At 37.1% G+C, this 17478-nt stretch overlaps 1 protein-coding gene across 1 annotated transcript; it reads left to right on the forward strand.

Annotated features, from left to right (window-relative positions):
• The first annotated feature begins 7490 nt into the window (after nucleotides 1–7490).
• LOC140333284 (delayed-rectifier potassium channel regulatory subunit KCNS1-like) lies at nucleotides 7491–17223 on the forward strand. The gene is made up of 3 exons (XM_072414846.1): nucleotides 7491–7751; nucleotides 9659–10646; nucleotides 14040–17223. Exons 2-3 carry the CDS (start codon nucleotides 9681–9683, stop codon nucleotides 14427–14429), a joined length of 1356 nt encoding a protein of 451 aa, XP_072270947.1. The 5' UTR covers nucleotides 7491–7751; nucleotides 9659–9680; the 3' UTR covers nucleotides 14430–17223.
• The last annotated feature ends 255 nt before the right edge of the window (nucleotides 17224–17478 follow it).

The raw sequence follows: 17478 nt of genomic DNA on the forward strand, positions 1-17478 counted from the left end.
GACAGTCTTTGTGAAGTTTTATTGCTCTGTGTCCTTCCTCAGAAGTTCTCCACACTGTTGGGTATATGGAGTAAAGATATAAATCTTCAATGGGGACATGGAAGCCTTACTATCTTTATCTTAAACCAATCTTAACTATAGTAAGTGTTCTTGGATACAGATTCTCTATCCAAGAACACAGGAGTACCACGGGATCCCCAGGCACTAGAGGCTAAATGGGGACAAGTCTCCCCCTTCATTCAACTCTAGTGTTCTGTGATTGGCTGGGGAAAGGAAAATCCTGATGACGCTTGAGCTGTCATCAGGGTTTACCTTTCCTCAGCCAATCACAGAGCCCTAGAGGTGATGAATGGGGAGACTTGTCCTCATTTAACCTCCAGTGCCCGGGGATCCCACACTGACAGGAGGATTCCCACGGCTGCACAGCCGTGGGAATCATACTGTCCTTGTGGGATAGATAACCTGTAAAAAAATAAAAGTTTTTTTTTTACACACACATTTTTTTACACACAAATTTGCAAAGTTGAATCGAAAAGTGTTTTTCGGGTCTATCTGAACTCGAACAGCCATATTTGGGTCGAATATAAGGACAACCTGAATTCGAACACCAACACTAGTTACCAGGAGCTAACCCATGTTTTTTGTGGGTTCCGGTATTACAGTGAACACAAAATAATGAACACATCATTGATCTTATGAGCATTTTTTGAGAGAATGCAGAAGAGATTTACCTGGCTTTGATTTTCTCAGATACACAGTGAATGCCCAAATCTTTGTACTGTTGGTGCTCATTAGGATATATAATATTTGCATTGTATCATGGGAGTCTCCATTAAAAAGTACTCTGCTCGACTGTAACCCTACATTCGGAGCACTCTTTTCCAGCCCTGGGTACCATGGTCAACCCCATTGAGACTACATCAAGACTTGTTTCCAAGTGGGAACTGGACCTTAATACCATGTTTTTGCCTGAATAGCTAGAACAACTTTGTACTTCAGCCATAAAGCCATTGAAGAATAAATTATAAAATAATCACAAAGTGGTATAGAGTTCCGGCTGTTCTTCCAAAAATATACCCTCAGGTGGATGCTGTGTGCTGGAGGTACGAGAGCAACCTTGGTAGCTTACTCCACATATTTTGGGAGTGTCCAGTGTTCGCTTTCTTTTGGTCCCGTGTAGCAGACATTATATTTGACCTAATGGATGTATCCATCCACAATAGGCCAGAGCTGGCGTTGCTTTACATCTCCACATTCTCAAAGAAAAAGTACCACAACTCCTTACTTAAACATTTGCTTAATGCAGCAAAGGCATGTATTCCAATACTTCGGAAAAACACCTTCTCTCCAACATTGCTATAATTGTTCAGAAGAATAAATTACATTATGTCTATGGAGGATCTGATTACATTACGAGATGGTTTTACTGGATTCAATATACTGCCACGCCGGAATACTTATCCTTGATGCACACAAATACTAAAAAAGATGTGTAATTTCTTATACACTTCCTATATACCTTAATTTGCAAATATTTGAGAAAATTACTCATGTAACCCTATTATAGTATACATTGTATTGTTACTCCCTTTCTCCTCCCCCTGTATCCTCTCTCTTCCCCACTTCCAAACATTAATTTTTTTTTTTCAGTCACATCCATTCAGTCAGATCTAAATTGTTAATATTTTATACACAATGGACAAGTTACAGTAATTACTATGCCACAAAGGAGAAGTATTTTAAAATAGTTCAGACCTGCATGGCAACTGTTGAGACAATAAACAATTTTATAATATGTATATAAAGTCCAGAATGAATCTCCCTTGGAAAATGGAAATCAGCAGCTGCAGCTACGCACAGGACCAGTCCACGGAACCTCAGGTGACCCCACTTCTTCTGCCAAGCTGCTCAGGTAATCCAAAGCCAAGTCTAGTCATGCTAACTAGCAATTTCACAGGCAGTTAAGCAGGAGATCAATTTTCTATATTATTTTTAAGTGTGCATAAAATGAAACCTGGTACAGACTGGCTTGCTAAAAAATTATATACATGTCTGGAACTGTACTATACAATAAATTAGTATAAGTGGGGTCTGTATGAGACATAGTAAACAGTTAGAGACCTTTAATGAGGAGCTAGGACGGCCGTGCATCTGTAATAGTACAACAAACATTTAAATACATTATAATAATATTATTATTAATATTATTAATAATAATAATCAGAATTTATATATTACGCAGCACTGTACAATAAATAAGGGTTGCAAATGACAGACGTATACAGACAGTGACACAGGAGGAGGAGAGGACCCTGTCCCGAAGAGCTTACAGTCTAGGAGGTGGGGGAAATTACACCAGATAATAAGGAAGTCCAGTTTGAAAAGGTTAATGAGACATATCCTCAAGAAATTTGGCATGGAGGTGTACAGACATCATGAACAGCTGGAAAGTTAAACATTAAGAGTATAGAGCAATGCTTCTCAGCTAGGGTTCCTCCAGAGGTTGCTAGGGGTTCCTTGAACAATGAGCAATTAGTAACTCTCGGTTTAAGAGGCACCAATTATCTTTTTGGCTATCTATGATATTCTTCCCAATGGACGGCACTGTAAGAGGCATTCTTCCTAGTGACCACCACACTAATGCACTGTAAACTGTGGATATAGTAATATTAGAAGGGGTTCCCTGGATACCTTAAAGTTCTTTCAAGGGCTCCTCTGTGTAAAATAAGGTCAAGAAACACTGGCATAGAGTGAGGAAAGTATAGCAAAGAAAAAATAGTAAAGTGTTAAACCAATGGACCAGTTGGAAAGTGGGGTAGTGGTAGTTATAGAGGTTAGGCATGGAGGCCGTAGCCTATTAAATTTGTCTAAAAGAGCATGTCTAGAGCAAAAAGTATGTCTGAAAGACAACTCTGCATATTCTAAAGGAAGTCAAATAAACACTGAAGCATTTTACATTCTGTTGATTTCTGTCTTGTAAAGAGAAAATATGAGAATGGACAGCTAAATATCTAACTCCAAATTATCAGCATCTACAAGCCATTTACCTATACAGCCCCCTAGACCATTACCTGGAGGTGGACAAAGGTTTTATCAATTCATGTTTTTTATGGGGTTGATTGCAAACTGAGAGAATTATTAAATTTGGTGGTAATGCATTGGCATAGTTAAAAATTACCGAATAAGCAATGATTTTACAGTCTGTACTTATGGTTCAGGTGGTTAAAAGTGGCTTTAATGTTATTATTAGTTGTCTAACACTAATTTTCTTGAATGGTCAGGGAGTTGGGACTGGAAAACCTACAAAAAGAAAGGAACTGAGAAATAAAATCACAATAGTGTGTAAGTAGATTTAGAAACTGACAATGTGGATCCCATTCTAATGGTTTGCTTCAACAAGCATAGTGTGAGAAACCTGAATACCTAAATATTTAAAAGTAGGTGGCCACTGATCCTACGGACATTGTCCTGGCCTTTTGATCCATAGAAATAATTAAATATTTTTTTTGGATTCAATTTAAGATCCAAGTATTGAGCTATGTATGTAAAGTTAGTAATAATCATTTTAAGGAGTCATTATAGTTAAGAATAGCGCCAGGTTATCTGCATGCATGATCAATTTGTACTCCAGTCAAGCCAGACACAATAAAGGCCATAGCTAAGTGCTCCATCATCAAGTAAAAATGAACTAAGGGACAGGGGGTAACTCTGCCCTATCCAATGTTAAATATCTCTGGGATCAGATAGAGAGTCAGCTGTATTAATTTGGGCTTTGAGAATATGGTAAAGTCAATGTAATTGCTGAAAACAGGATCCAAACCCAAATTTCAGGATAGCGTGAAGCATATAATTTCAATCAAGTCAAATGTTTTATCGATGTCCAGTGTGACTGAGACACTCGTACCAGAGTTGGTTAAATCAATCTGGGTGTGTTTGAAAAATCTACTGAAACTAAAGTCTCTAGATGTTCCTAATATAACTCTGGTCTGATTTATGTCTACAAGAAGATCTCTTACTCTTTCCAAATGAGTGACTAAGGCTATGTACACATGTTATATTCTGGTCATAAGGGCAGTTCTAGTAATGGCCTTCAAATATTTTGATGGCTGATCTGGTGCAGGAGAGGTAGACACGGACTCTGGTTAAATTGGAAGGCTGGTAGACATGCATCGTCCACAGGGTAGATGAAGGGAGCGCCGAAACAACAGACAATATGGCACCCACACATTGCCCCTATTTACCTTGTTGGGGGGGTATAGAAGTAGAATGGCAAATTTATCAAACACAACCTAGGATATAGTTTCAAGATATCAGGAGCTTACAGATCACATCATTCAGATGACTGCAGAGTGAATCCACCATGAAGATCAGCATTTTAAAATTAAATTGCTCACTACTGCCCCAGTTAATTCTTTATAGTATTCCGCTGGTGAGAAGATACATATAGCACCGGAACCACAGATGCAATTCATGAGAGTGAGAAAACAGTAATCATGACACTTCAAAGAAGCCTTTGAGGTCTGAAGAGCCTGTCATTGTGTAGACAGCTACCAGCCACTCTTATCGCTCCCATCTAAAAATAACAAGGTGAAATGAAATTCTAATTAAAAAATGGAATAAAAACATCTGTTTTCAGTATTTGACTTTATTCTAAAGATTTCTTAGTAGTACTTATATTCTGCCACTAGATTCCTAGGTCTGATGACCATCATTCAACACGATTTCTCTGAGCCCAGGTCATCCTGCACCCCCCTGGTCAAGATAAAAAGAAGCAGCAAAGTGAAGTGTAATTCTGTTTCCTTTTCTTATTAGCATCATGCTTATCAACAACACAATAACTAATTGGTACCTTGTACTGCATCTTCTTCTCACATTCCTGCCCTGGGACTATGAGAGGCTGATACCAGGTCAAATTCAGTGTCTCAGAGGTAGCGCTCTAGCCTGTGCAGCACTAGGTCCCCGGTTTGAATCTCAGCCAGGACACTATCTGCATTAAGTTTGCAGGTTCTCCCCTTGTCTGCGTGGGTTTTCTCCCCCATCCCAAAAACAGGTTAATTGTCTTCCCCCTAAAAATTGACCTTAGACTACAATAATGACATATGACCATGGTAGGGATATTAGATTGTGAGCTCCTTTGAGGGACAATTAGTGACACGACTATCAACTTGTGTGTACAGTGTAATATGATGGGGCTATATAAATACTGTGTAATATAAATACTGGGCCTACCAGAAGTACCAAAATTCAACAGAATAGGGGGGGTAAATGTGAAGGTATATATATTATACATTTTAGTATACAGTGATTTTTATGAATCAGATTTTTATATATATATATATATATATATGCAACTGATTTCCATCTTCGTTATCATAGTAAATATATATTGTTCTGACTAATTCCATACAATAAAATCCACAGGTGACAGAGGTCATTGGAATACAGCACTGCAGCACATCAGGGTACTCAAAAAGCTATATCTCAGAAAAGGCAGCACATTAGTAGGTGTAAATAATACATTGCACTTACCTCCTACAGACCTTTTCAATATTATATAGAGTCCTTCTTTAAACAGTGCCTCAGTCTGTATGAGCTCTAGCTCCTGTTATCCTGTACAGCAAATTGAACTAAATCATCCCACTAACTGCCCAATTTATACCCCAGAGGCCTGGTTATAATTTGCAAGTAGGGATGAGCGAGAATGCCTCCGGCATTTTCGCAAAAATTTCCTCAAACTTCCTATGGGCGCGTGAAATTTCGGGTAACCGATTTCGCTAAACCATCGGAAGATCGAGGAAATCATTACAGGAGGATTCTCAGGGCTGCATTCATTGAACAGCACAGCCCGTGATTTTTTGTTTGAAATTTTTTTTTTAATTAAAATTTGAAATCGATTGGCAAATTTACTCTGGCCATTCTCACTTACAATGTCGGTAAGTGGGACCGGCCAAATTCGCAGCAAGACTGATGTTTTAAAAACTCGCTCATCCCTATTGGCAAGTATGCGCAGTACATTTTTACATTGTAAGGCTGCTTATCTGCTAAAAGGCATCCATCCAGAACTGTGATGACTGTGCTTCCTCATTCAGTCTTATACCTTTTAATAACAGGACAGTTTTGCAATTTGGGGGGAATTGGACAGCAGTTTAAAACTAAACTTATTGCTTCTTCATTAATTATCCATAGTCTAGTATTCCTTTAATTACAGTTTTCAATCAGAACTACAGCAAAAAATATCACAAAAAAAATAAATAGCCCATGGAACAATAAACAACAACAATTAAACCAACATATACTGCAATAGTCGCTTTCAATCCAGAAATATACTATGTAGTATTTTTTGCCAATAGGTGCCCTTAGTCAAAGGCTAGGTACACACGTGCAATTCTTCTCGTCCGATAATTGGTTCAGGGCCGTTATCGAATGAAAATCTTGCATGTGTACCTTCCTGGTGGATCCACGGACGATGGACGACAAATGATATAATGCAAGTCAAGGGGAGAGAGCGCAGTGGGGTGCTGCTCTGTCGTTCTCCCCGTCCCCTCTCTATAGAGCAGAATGGTGTACAGTATGCTGTATGTACAGTACTCGTTCATGCATCGTGCAGTCGTTAGTCGTTGGAAAGGATCGTTAAAGATCCTTTCAAATGATAATTATTGCACGTGTGTACATAGCCTTAGGGTTGGCATCATTTAACTTACTTGGAGCCCATCCCAGCATGTGACTGAACAGTGCAAGAAAAGGCAGTTCATCAATGAATTTGTTATTTTCTATGATTTCTGTTATTATTAGAATACTATGTCTTAGCATATGGACTGACCAACTCATGTCTGGGATATATTTATTTCTCTAGTGGTTGAACTTGATGGACTTATGTTTTTTTTCAACCTAACTGACTATGTAATTATATGTAATTGTACTGCTTCTCCCAGCCATTCTCTACATAGATTGATACCAGGTCAGAAATTGTACTTCAAGTGCTTGCACTACTTATGGAACTACTTATGGTTTTAGGCTTGATGAAAACCATTACACATTTTGGTTTTGGTACGGTATTATGGCTTAGATGTTTATTTATTCATCCATCTGTACTAAAAACTATTGACACAAGTTTTGCTGTAGATTTATTAGTAAGTAGTGTGTTGGAGCTGTGCAGAGAGATCACAGCTTCCCCCACAGAGAACTAGGGCACATCCTTTTATACTCTGGAATGTATTTGTTTTAGACTGAAAGTTCAGTTCCGCTTTAAATTCGTAATTGCAAATCTCAGGAAACCCAATGGTTCTATACTAAAGCCTCCATAAAATGGAATTCCCCATTTTTCTAAATTTCAAAATGAGCACCGAGCATTTGGACCGCTCCTCTCAAATCATGAGGTTAGCTGCTCATCCTTGTTTAAATTTACAAATGAAGAGTGCAGACTTGGAGCTGCCTGGAAGTGTGCATACAGTACATCAATATTTAAGTAACCAGATCTAACTACAAGCCTACGAAAGCTGAAGGGAGACGTAGATGACAAAAGCATTGCTCTCTAAGTGGCTCTCAGACACATCATTTTCAAACCTTTTTCTTATGCTAAAGGTCACGTCCATTCCCTTTCACAGCCTCATGCTTATGACAAACCTTGAACCCTAACTTATTTTCTTAAGCTGGATTTAGTAAAGAGCACCTTCAAATCATTTATACTGTTTGATGTTCCATGAAGAAAAAGCTGTTCAAACAAGGGGAAGAATTGTGGATTCTTTGAATGGGTAAGTAAACATGGATTCTGTATTTCTGTTTGATTACCAGTTATCATTTCAATTAAATGCAGCTATAGTGATTAGAAAGTTTGATATGCTATGTGTGATGTAGAGCCGGTTGGTCAGTAGGGTTAACAACTTATTATTGCTTGTTTTTTTTATAGTAATGGGATGATTTAAAATGTGAGCAGGATGCTACCTTTGATGAGGAAACTGGCATGATATCTGATATTTAAGTAAAATAATGTGTATTGTTTTAGGTTTACTGCAATATTTGATTTTAAAACACATCTATAAAGAACACAACCCATTTTTAGTATCCCCAAGATGATCAATTTTACTTAGTTCATTTGGCAAATATATGGTGTGAACCTAGAATAACAGGAATATAGAAATAAATTCATAAGAAAAAATAGAAATAAATTAATAGAACAAATAGAAATAAAGAACTAAAATAGAAGCTCAAGTGGTCCAGAATAAGTGGGACCATCAATAGCGGAAGCCTTTATAGCATATAGAAATCATACCTAATATGTACTGTTTGATGTTCTAACTTGCTTCCAGTTTGATATACTTTTGTCTTCTATTCTTTTACTGATCTTTCTTTGAAAATTAAGAATATTACATAATTTTACTGAGGTTGTATTTCACTATTTTACAAAATGTGAAATTTTGTCAAATTGGATTGATGCCAATAGAGAGGGCAAAATTAAGTGCAATGGACTTTAAATGGCTCGTTGAAGCTTCTTCTTAGCCTCCCTCGATCTTTACTGGTTTTGCCAGAAAAATGGCCCCTCGTTATCTGAGAACGTGGCACTAGAACTAACGAACAGAGTAACCAAAACCCTAAACTGTCAAAGAAACAGACTAAAAGTCTGATTGTTTTTTATTTAATATATTTATTATTTATTTAAAAAATGGGTGCTGTCCTATTTATTGGGGAACTTACCTTACCAATACTTACCTTCGGTTTGCAGCTGCCCCCTAGTATTTCTTTTCCATTATTAATTGTTGTGAGTCTTCATAGTTAAATGGTGTCCAAGATCATTTAACCCACTCACCTATTTATTTCTAGGTCCACTTCATATACAACCATAGAATGGGTTGACTTTGTTTTGCAACAAACCCATATATACACCATACCAGTGCTTCAATGATTTTAAAGTCACTGACCTAGAACAAGCATGTAACCCAAGAAAGTCAGCAAGTCCTTCCCATACTAAAATAATTGTATAGGATGCAATTACCGGGCTGGAAAAGATATATTGAAAGTCAAATTAGAACTATTTGCAAAAAATGCAACTTGTATGCAAGCACATCTGGCTGGGACTACAGCCGAATGATTCAATCCCCCAACACCTCCAAGCCACTTCCCTGCTGCTCCTACAAGGGGAATTAGAAGTAGCTCTGGAGACTGCACTGCTACTTTACGTAACCCTTTCTGGTTTCTTGGAATCAGTAGTGGTAGGCCCAAGGTATACACCAAGGTAGACCTTGAGATAGGAACAAATGTTGAAAGAATACTTATGTTTAGGCAAAAAAAGTGTAGACTTTATTACTTAAAAAGTCATAGATCCACATAATAAAGCAGAAGCAGGGAGATCCTTGCACTGCTGCTTTCTCTCCAGCACAAATAGATGAAAGTAACATTGTGCATCACAAATCTCAATCCAAATCTCCTGAAACTAACAGTTAGAGGCAGCAGTGCCCAAATAAGTTTCTTTTCAGGAACACAAAACACAAGTTACATTTAGTAACTGTTTAGATATATTTAACATTTCTAGTATCCTAAAAATAATGAATCTTTACATTTTATGGGTTCAGGTTCCCTTTTATTATTAAAAACAGGATCTATTTAAATATAATTGGTATTCTTATGCTACCTTGCTCCATTTCTTTTTATGCTTGTTTTTTAGAAGCACTTGATAACTGGTGATCATGGTCCATAAAAGCAAAACATTTTGGATTGGCAACTTTAAAGATCATGCCATTAATATAAATGTTGGAGGAATGAAGAAGCGAATTAGCTCCATCATGTTATCCCAGTTTCCAGACACCAGGCTTGGACGATTGCTTTTCTGCGATTCTGAAGAATCCATTCTCCAGATCTGCGATGACTACGACTTGGTGTCTAAAGAGTTTTACTTTGACCGAAATCCCGGCTTGTTTCCATATGTTTTATATTTTTATGAGACGGGAAAGCTTCACATGATGGATGACTTATGTGCTTTCTCATTTTCTCAAGAAATTGAATATTGGGGAATAAGTGAATTTTTTCTAGACTCCTGCTGTAGCTATCGATACCATGAACGAAAGTTAGAAAGTAGAAGACGGAACTGGGATGAAGAGAGTGAGGTAAGCAGTGTGGACACATCTGTAGATGAAATCTCCGACTTCAACCATGACCTCATGCACTTTAACACATTACAATGTGGCAATTTGCGGAAACGGCTCTGGCTGACTATGGAAAATCCTGGATATTCTATTCCAAGCAAAATTTTTAGCTTTATTTCTATCTGTGTAGTTCTTCTATCTATATCTACAATGTGTATAAACAGCATGCCAGAATATCAACATGTAGACAAGGATGATGTTCCTATTGATGACCCTATCCTCCACAATCTGGAGTATTTTTGTATCTCCTGGTTCACTTTTGAAGTGTCCTCTAGGCTCCTTCTTGCTCCCAGTCTGAAGAAATTCTTTAAGCATCCATTAAACCTGATTGATATTGTGTCTGTTCTACCCTTTTACTTCACTCTATTGGTAGACTTGACTATTGGCAGTGATCATGAGTTGGGAAATGTGGGGAAGGTTGTGCAAGTGTTTCGACTTATGAGGATTTTCCGAGTGCTTAAGTTGGCACGGCATTCAACTGGCCTTCGATCACTTGGAGCAACGCTCAAGGTAAAACATTATGTGAAAAAAGTTCATAAATGTCTTTTATTTTCACAATACCATTATAAAAAAAGCATGAATTTACACTGATGATATAAAGTTAGAAAAATGTAAATACCAATTAACAACAGAAGGTTTCCATGAATAGTGAACGCATCATAGGGTAGTAAATGAAAAGTCTGAATCTTTCAAAGAGAGAAGGGACTCCCATAAAATCTGCCGTTCCATCTATGATAAATATTATCCCTGGGTGGGAAGGTGTTGTGCATTCCCAAGAGATAGGAAAAGGTATTGAGAATAACTTATGCAACTACTGGAACGAGAAAAATGAATTTCTGTGAAATCTGGCATTTTTGTATGATATATAGCCGACTGGATGCTGTACGCCCCTGGAGTGTGGCAGAACAACTTTCTTAGCCTTTCCTTAGGTAAGTGATAACTGAAGTGGTTGAGAGCAATGGAAGCTCTCAGAATGTAAAAAGGGCACGTTTTTTATGATTCTAAAGTTTCACAAGTCTCTAGAGTGCTAAACGGGCCAGTTATGCATTGCTGGAGAACTCTTATACACCTAGTAGGGCAAGGGAGGGTTTAGAAATCGAACAAGTGATGGCTTGAAATGTATCCCTTTGCGTGTGCGAAGGGTCATCTTTGTTTTAAATAGTACATACCCCTCCCTACATACATTTGTGGAACACTTGATACTGAACAGTGGTATACAATGACCACTCTTTGTCCTAAATTCCTGTAAATGCTTTAAACTTGCCTTAGGCCTCCCTGACCAGTTGGAAGAGAAACTAGTTGGACCAGTGGAAGGGTCTTAGTAGAATCAAACAGTTTTCACTTCCTGATTATAAACTTTACTATGCTCTTTGGGATTGATAAAGCCTTTGATTTTTTTTTGCATCCATCTCCTGACTTGTGCCTGCCACAACTTTATCCCTGAAGTCTTCTGACCTTACCACTCATAGTTGATTGTCAGCTTTTAGTTGTACTCCCAAGCACTGGAATGCTCCATGGAAAACTTATCTTATGCTGAACTAAAATGATTACAGTTGAACTGGAAGGTAATTATGTAGCCTGGTGTGCAATGGAGAAGGTGATTAGCTCTGCCTGGTTGAGTTCACAATTATTTTTAGGAGGGGGTGATCCTTTTCCATCTCAGTGATTCTGTATTTGGGTTTTTTTTCTAAACTGTTGTTATTATATTTTTCATTTGAATGTTCATTTCAAGCTGAAAAGCAACAAAATGTCAACATTTTGAAAGGGGTAATTGTTTTCTATACCAACCTTTTGTATATAATATATGTATATATAATACAATCAGATCACTTTCAACTTGGTATAGCATCAGAAAACCACCATATTGATCTTAGGTCATTTAGCAGCCAGCTAGTTTTCCAAGGACCCAAAAACGGTGTAGTATTTTGCCTGCTGCAAGCAAAGAATATTCAGAAAAATGCAGCAGGAAATACCTTGAATGGCCACATATTTTCTTCCATTCATATAGACAAACCCTATAACCATTGGTAAGTTTGTTTCTTCATGGGTGATCAATGTCCAGCAGTTATTTTGGGATCAGAAGAATGATTATGATTTAATACCACTTTCACTTTAAATGTGAGCAGTGAGCAGCTACCTATTAGAGATGCACACTAAACAATTCAGCTCTGAATTAAGCTTATGAAATAAAGATAAGCAAAGCTTTTATGGTGCTTTCACCCTAGCCACTACTTACTTTAAAAAGAGTGTGATTATTTTGTTGGAAACATTCCCTCTGAAGTAAAAGGCAAAGACTATTTTAGCACCACTAAAATAACCCAGTGTACCAAGGCATTTTTCAATAGGTCAACTGGAGTAATTTAAGCTGAACTCCAAGAGACAGTGAAATGTTAATATAAAATGCATAAAAGCCAATTGTTTTACCTGTCAAAGCTTTTGTATTTCTGTCCATTATGTTTTCCAATTTACACAGCTCTGCCACACTACAATGCTGTTTCTGATAGGGAAGAAGACCTGAGCTGGACAATAAAAAAAGACTTATGAGCTCATATCTCAGTCACTTTCCCCTTTCCCCCTATTAGCTTGCTCATTGGTGCAATGATGATATTAAAAATACATTTAACAATGCTCTAAGGATTACAGTGTAAATAACTTTTCTGCAGGTTCCTGTTACTATTCTGCAGAAATGTCCATATGTCCTTCCAAAATGATTCCTGAATAGGAAGGCATGGGTAAATAAAATCATCTGATGCATTCTTCAGTGTTCTATATCTGCATACCCTTAAGATTATTGAACCCTTACAAAGCATCTTACCCCAAATAAATTCTTTTTGCAGATTTGGTTTGTATGCCAATGTCTGGGAAAATCAGTGAGCCAGTCAAAAAACAGTAAAAAAATAACTTGAGTAGCAATGGCGTATAGTATAATATTTTAAATGGAATTATAGTTTGCTTTTAATTTGTTTCTGTCTGATTTAAACCACTGGAACACTTTATTAAATTATTAGCATGTAAATATACACTCGCTGGCTCCTTTTTAGGTACGCCTTACTAGTACCAGGTTGGACTAACTTGCCTTCAGGACTGCCAATATTTCTTGACATTTTGATAATCGTCCCTTTACACAACCTAGCAGCTAGGTTGTGTAAAGAGTGGATCAAAACATAACATACGTGTCAACTTTCCATACAAAGAGCAAAAAACAAAAAAATTATTTTAAGTGTGTATACCAAAGGCATAATACTATGCTAAGGTCCTATGCAAAAGTGAAACAGTAACTAAAACAGCAAAAGGCCCATTTACTCTCTAGTGCAATGCAATACTACATGTGAATCATGTAAAGAAGTGCGTTGCATTACCACAGCCAATTTTAAATGGAGCCCAACAGAGATAAAATTCACTCTAAATAACATAAATAATGTAATTTTGTAAATTTGAGTGTTTTTTTGTACATCTCAAATATCCCAATTTCCCTACATATTTTGTGTTATAAAATAATATTGTAACCTGGAAAAAGAATTTATTCCAGTAATGCTCATGACGAAATGGTATGATATAGGTGTGATAACTAAGAAGAAATGGCTCCCGAATTTCCTTCCTCCATTATGTTTTTCTGTATTTGATGGGTATTTAGGTTAGGTATTATGTTTTTTCAACCTCAGCTGTATTATTTTCTTTCCCTTTGCCTATTTTATGGTGATTTTTTACATAATAATGGATTAGAGTACAATACATAGTGTATGAGACTATGTCACAAAAGTGACTGCAGGATGTTTATAGGTATACAGCTGCCTTTGGTAGAATGAATAATTATATATTAAAAAAAGAGAAAAAAATTGGACAAATCTGTGGTTTAACAAGTTGCAATGTATTTACTATTTCACCGTTACATTTATTTTTCAGCACAGCTACAGAGAGGTTGGCATCTTACTACTCTACCTGGCTGTTGGAGTCTCTGTCTTTTCTGGAATAGCGTACACAGCAGAAAAAGATGAAGACACGGGGTTTGACACCATCCCTTCCTGTTGGTGGTGGGGGACAGTAAGCATGACAACTGTAGGCTATGGGGATGTTGTCCCAGCCACCGTAGCTGGAAAATTAGCTGCTTCAGGCTGTATCCTGGGTGGAATATTAGTGGTGGCACTGCCGATAACCATAATATTCAACAAATTCTCACACTTCTACAGGAGACAGAAAGCCCTGGAGAATGCAGTCAGGAACAGTGATAGGAAACCAAGCAAGGAACTTGAAACCAATGCTGATATAATATCAGAGAGCCTTACAGAAATATAACCAGCAAATAAATATCTATAAAAGATGTATCAAATTATTACATTAATACAAAGAGACAATGACCCCAATACTAGATTATCAAAATATGAGATGTCAATGATCAGCTCCAGAACTGTGACAATATATCAGGTAGAGGGTTCAGTGATATATTCTTATATCCTTATAAATTATTGTTGGTTACCTGATTGTTAAATACCAATGAAAAAATGTCTAACCCCCCTCTAACCCATTCCCTATGCTTTTTAGTCTGCCTTATATTGTGTTTCAGGATATACTTACCTAAAAGTGCTATTTAGACCCCATTACAGCATGGCTTCCAGGTGTCAGGGACTTCTCATCCAGTGCTGCATATTTGCCCTACTAGCCAATGCATCGTTTTCTCCATTTACCGTATAAAGGACCTTTCTGAACAAATTTGGGTTATCAATATTTTTTCAGTTCAGGTCTAATTTATAGCTGATCTCAAAGGCAAAGATTTGTTATCCTATCATGATGTAGTTGTGCCTAACCCTAAAATATTTATGGTTGGTCTTAAAGCCATCCTAAAATTCCTGTGTGTAATTCCTGTGCCTTGAGCCTCATAGCTGTACATCTGCAGTGTGAAACCATTTAGGGTATTACTGCCTTTTACTGCTATTCTCAGAAGATTTGGAATGAGTTTTGGCAAAGTCACTACAGAGGTCATTGTCCTTCATGCTAGAGGAAAAAATGTACCTAAACACCTGCAGTACAAGGATCTCCCTGATTCTGCATCATTCATTTTACGGATCTGTACTTTTCTGCTTCTTGTATATTCCCCTAGCAGTTATCAGGTGGAAAATGAGGAAGCAAAGCTGTGCCATTGCCAAAATGTCTGCCTACGAACAGATAAACAGAACAAGGCAGGTTAGGTCAGATACCAGGAAAATATCAGCTGCAGAGAGACCACAGGCAATACTGGTGACTGGTGTTGTGGTTTCTTCTTGCCTTTGGGGCACATTTTACACATTTAACTTGGAAAGGCTGTAACATTTAGTTATCACAATTCTCATTGGATTAAATGCAGAAGTATAAATGCAGACAGATGTTAACAGCAACGATTCTCTCAGCTATTACCATTTATAACTAGAGAAATCTTGGCCATACCCTGAACTGCTCCCAACACAACCTGCATGTATAAGATTGCCACACTTATACAGGGATGTTATGATTATAACATTATCATGTGGAATTATTAAATGAAAAATAAATACATTATGCTTTACTAAACATTTATATTTTAACCAAGAACATTGTTAGTGGTGCTACTAAACCCTTACTTCCGCAACCCATACCCTGCTGCCTTCTTCCATGCCTCTTTGAGCACCCTTGCATGTGCAGATATCTAAATATATTTTTTACATGTGTGTAAGGTCTAGTTATATGACATCATGTATTCTCCTTCATGGAGATTGGGCTTGAATACTGATACCGGTAACACTACATCACAATACAAAGCATCCACGGCCTCATAGGAAGTGGCATAGATGATGCTGGGAGTCATTCAATCTGGCAAATAAATAATCCCCACTGGATTGAGGGGTTATGGAATTTTTCGTTTACAATTGTTTTTATTGGCGAAAAGTAGCAAAAAATCAAATACAAAAAGTCACATAAGTACAAAAAAAAGAAACCAAAAGTTTAAATAGAACAAGGCAATACAGAATATCAAATACACAGTATATAAGGAAATAGGGAAAGGAGCAGGGGGAAAAGTCTGTGCCTGAAGATCCTCCAGAATACCACTGAAAACAGGATTTTTTAATGAATTAAGTAGGAAACAAAAATGAGGAAATTCAGCCATGACTATTCTTGAACTAATCTAGTGATATTTGGCTGTGCTTTTGGGATTATAAGGGTCTGTGTCGATGGGTTTGGGCTTCTGTCGAAGGCATCAAAATTATATATACATAATTTACAGACAAATGCATTTATTTGCAGTTTATCTCCTGACCATCGTTTGCCTGCATCAGGTGGGTGCTCCATTAACATAGACTTTTATAGAAATGAAAAACCCAATCAAACTAGACAAAAGCCCATCAGAAAAAGACTTAGGTATAAGTCTTTATATCTAGCCTCCTTTAGTAGCAGTCTGAAAGTCTAAAAATATTTATATGAATTTTGAACTACTATTTTCCCTTCTATTTCAACATGATGCCCAGGCTATGCTGAAGAAAACCAGCTCAACAGCAGATGCACCACCAATTTACTTAACTGTGGTGGGTAGTGTTAGATGTAGCCCACACGTATTACATCTACCTTTCTCTATAATCTCTATTATAGACTTATCTGAAAAACTCTCTGGAAAAAAAACTCCAATGTAATGCCAATATTGGAAAGTTCCAATTCAGAAGGACCATCCGTCTGAGTTACTCTAAAATATATTACAAAAAAGTTAGGTGTAGGATTAGTCATTCAGTAAAATTAAAGAAATAAAAGGTCTTGACCATATCGTTTTACATATAAAGACATACACAAGACACACATATAAATAATACAGATAAACGGTCTATTTTAATGTATTACAATATGCTTATATTGTTTGTCACCTGTGAATTGTAAACTATGTCTGACTATGTGCTGCTAATACCTGTATACAAGGAGACCCTTTATGGTCCCAATTACGAACACTTACAGACTGGATCACTAAAAGGTCCACCGAGTATGTGCATAATGCAGTAAGCAAGATTTTACATTACTGCAGTTGAATCAATAAAAAACGCATTATCTTACTTTGTATTGGCTTTGTGAACTTGCTATGATATGCCCTGTTACATTGCTGCTAGAAGAATGTACAAAGTAATATAAAAGGGCATGTTGGTATGAGTATAGTAAAAGTATGAAAGCAAAACCACTATCACAAAGTAGGATGCATTGGAACCGTATACAAACACTTAACGCTGTGGGGAGTTTGACGAACAAATTTAAGCTTATGGTTAGTACATTATCCTGATGCCTGGACAGATGCTTCCTTACATTACTTTGTATATGAGTAGTTTTCTTGGAACAAGCAGGCAGTTTTTTTTTCTTT

The sequence above is a fragment of the Pyxicephalus adspersus genome, chromosome 6, assembly GCF_032062135.1.
Source record: "Pyxicephalus adspersus chromosome 6, UCB_Pads_2.0, whole genome shotgun sequence".
NCBI classification, from domain to species: domain Eukaryota; kingdom Metazoa; phylum Chordata; class Amphibia; order Anura; family Pyxicephalidae; genus Pyxicephalus; species Pyxicephalus adspersus.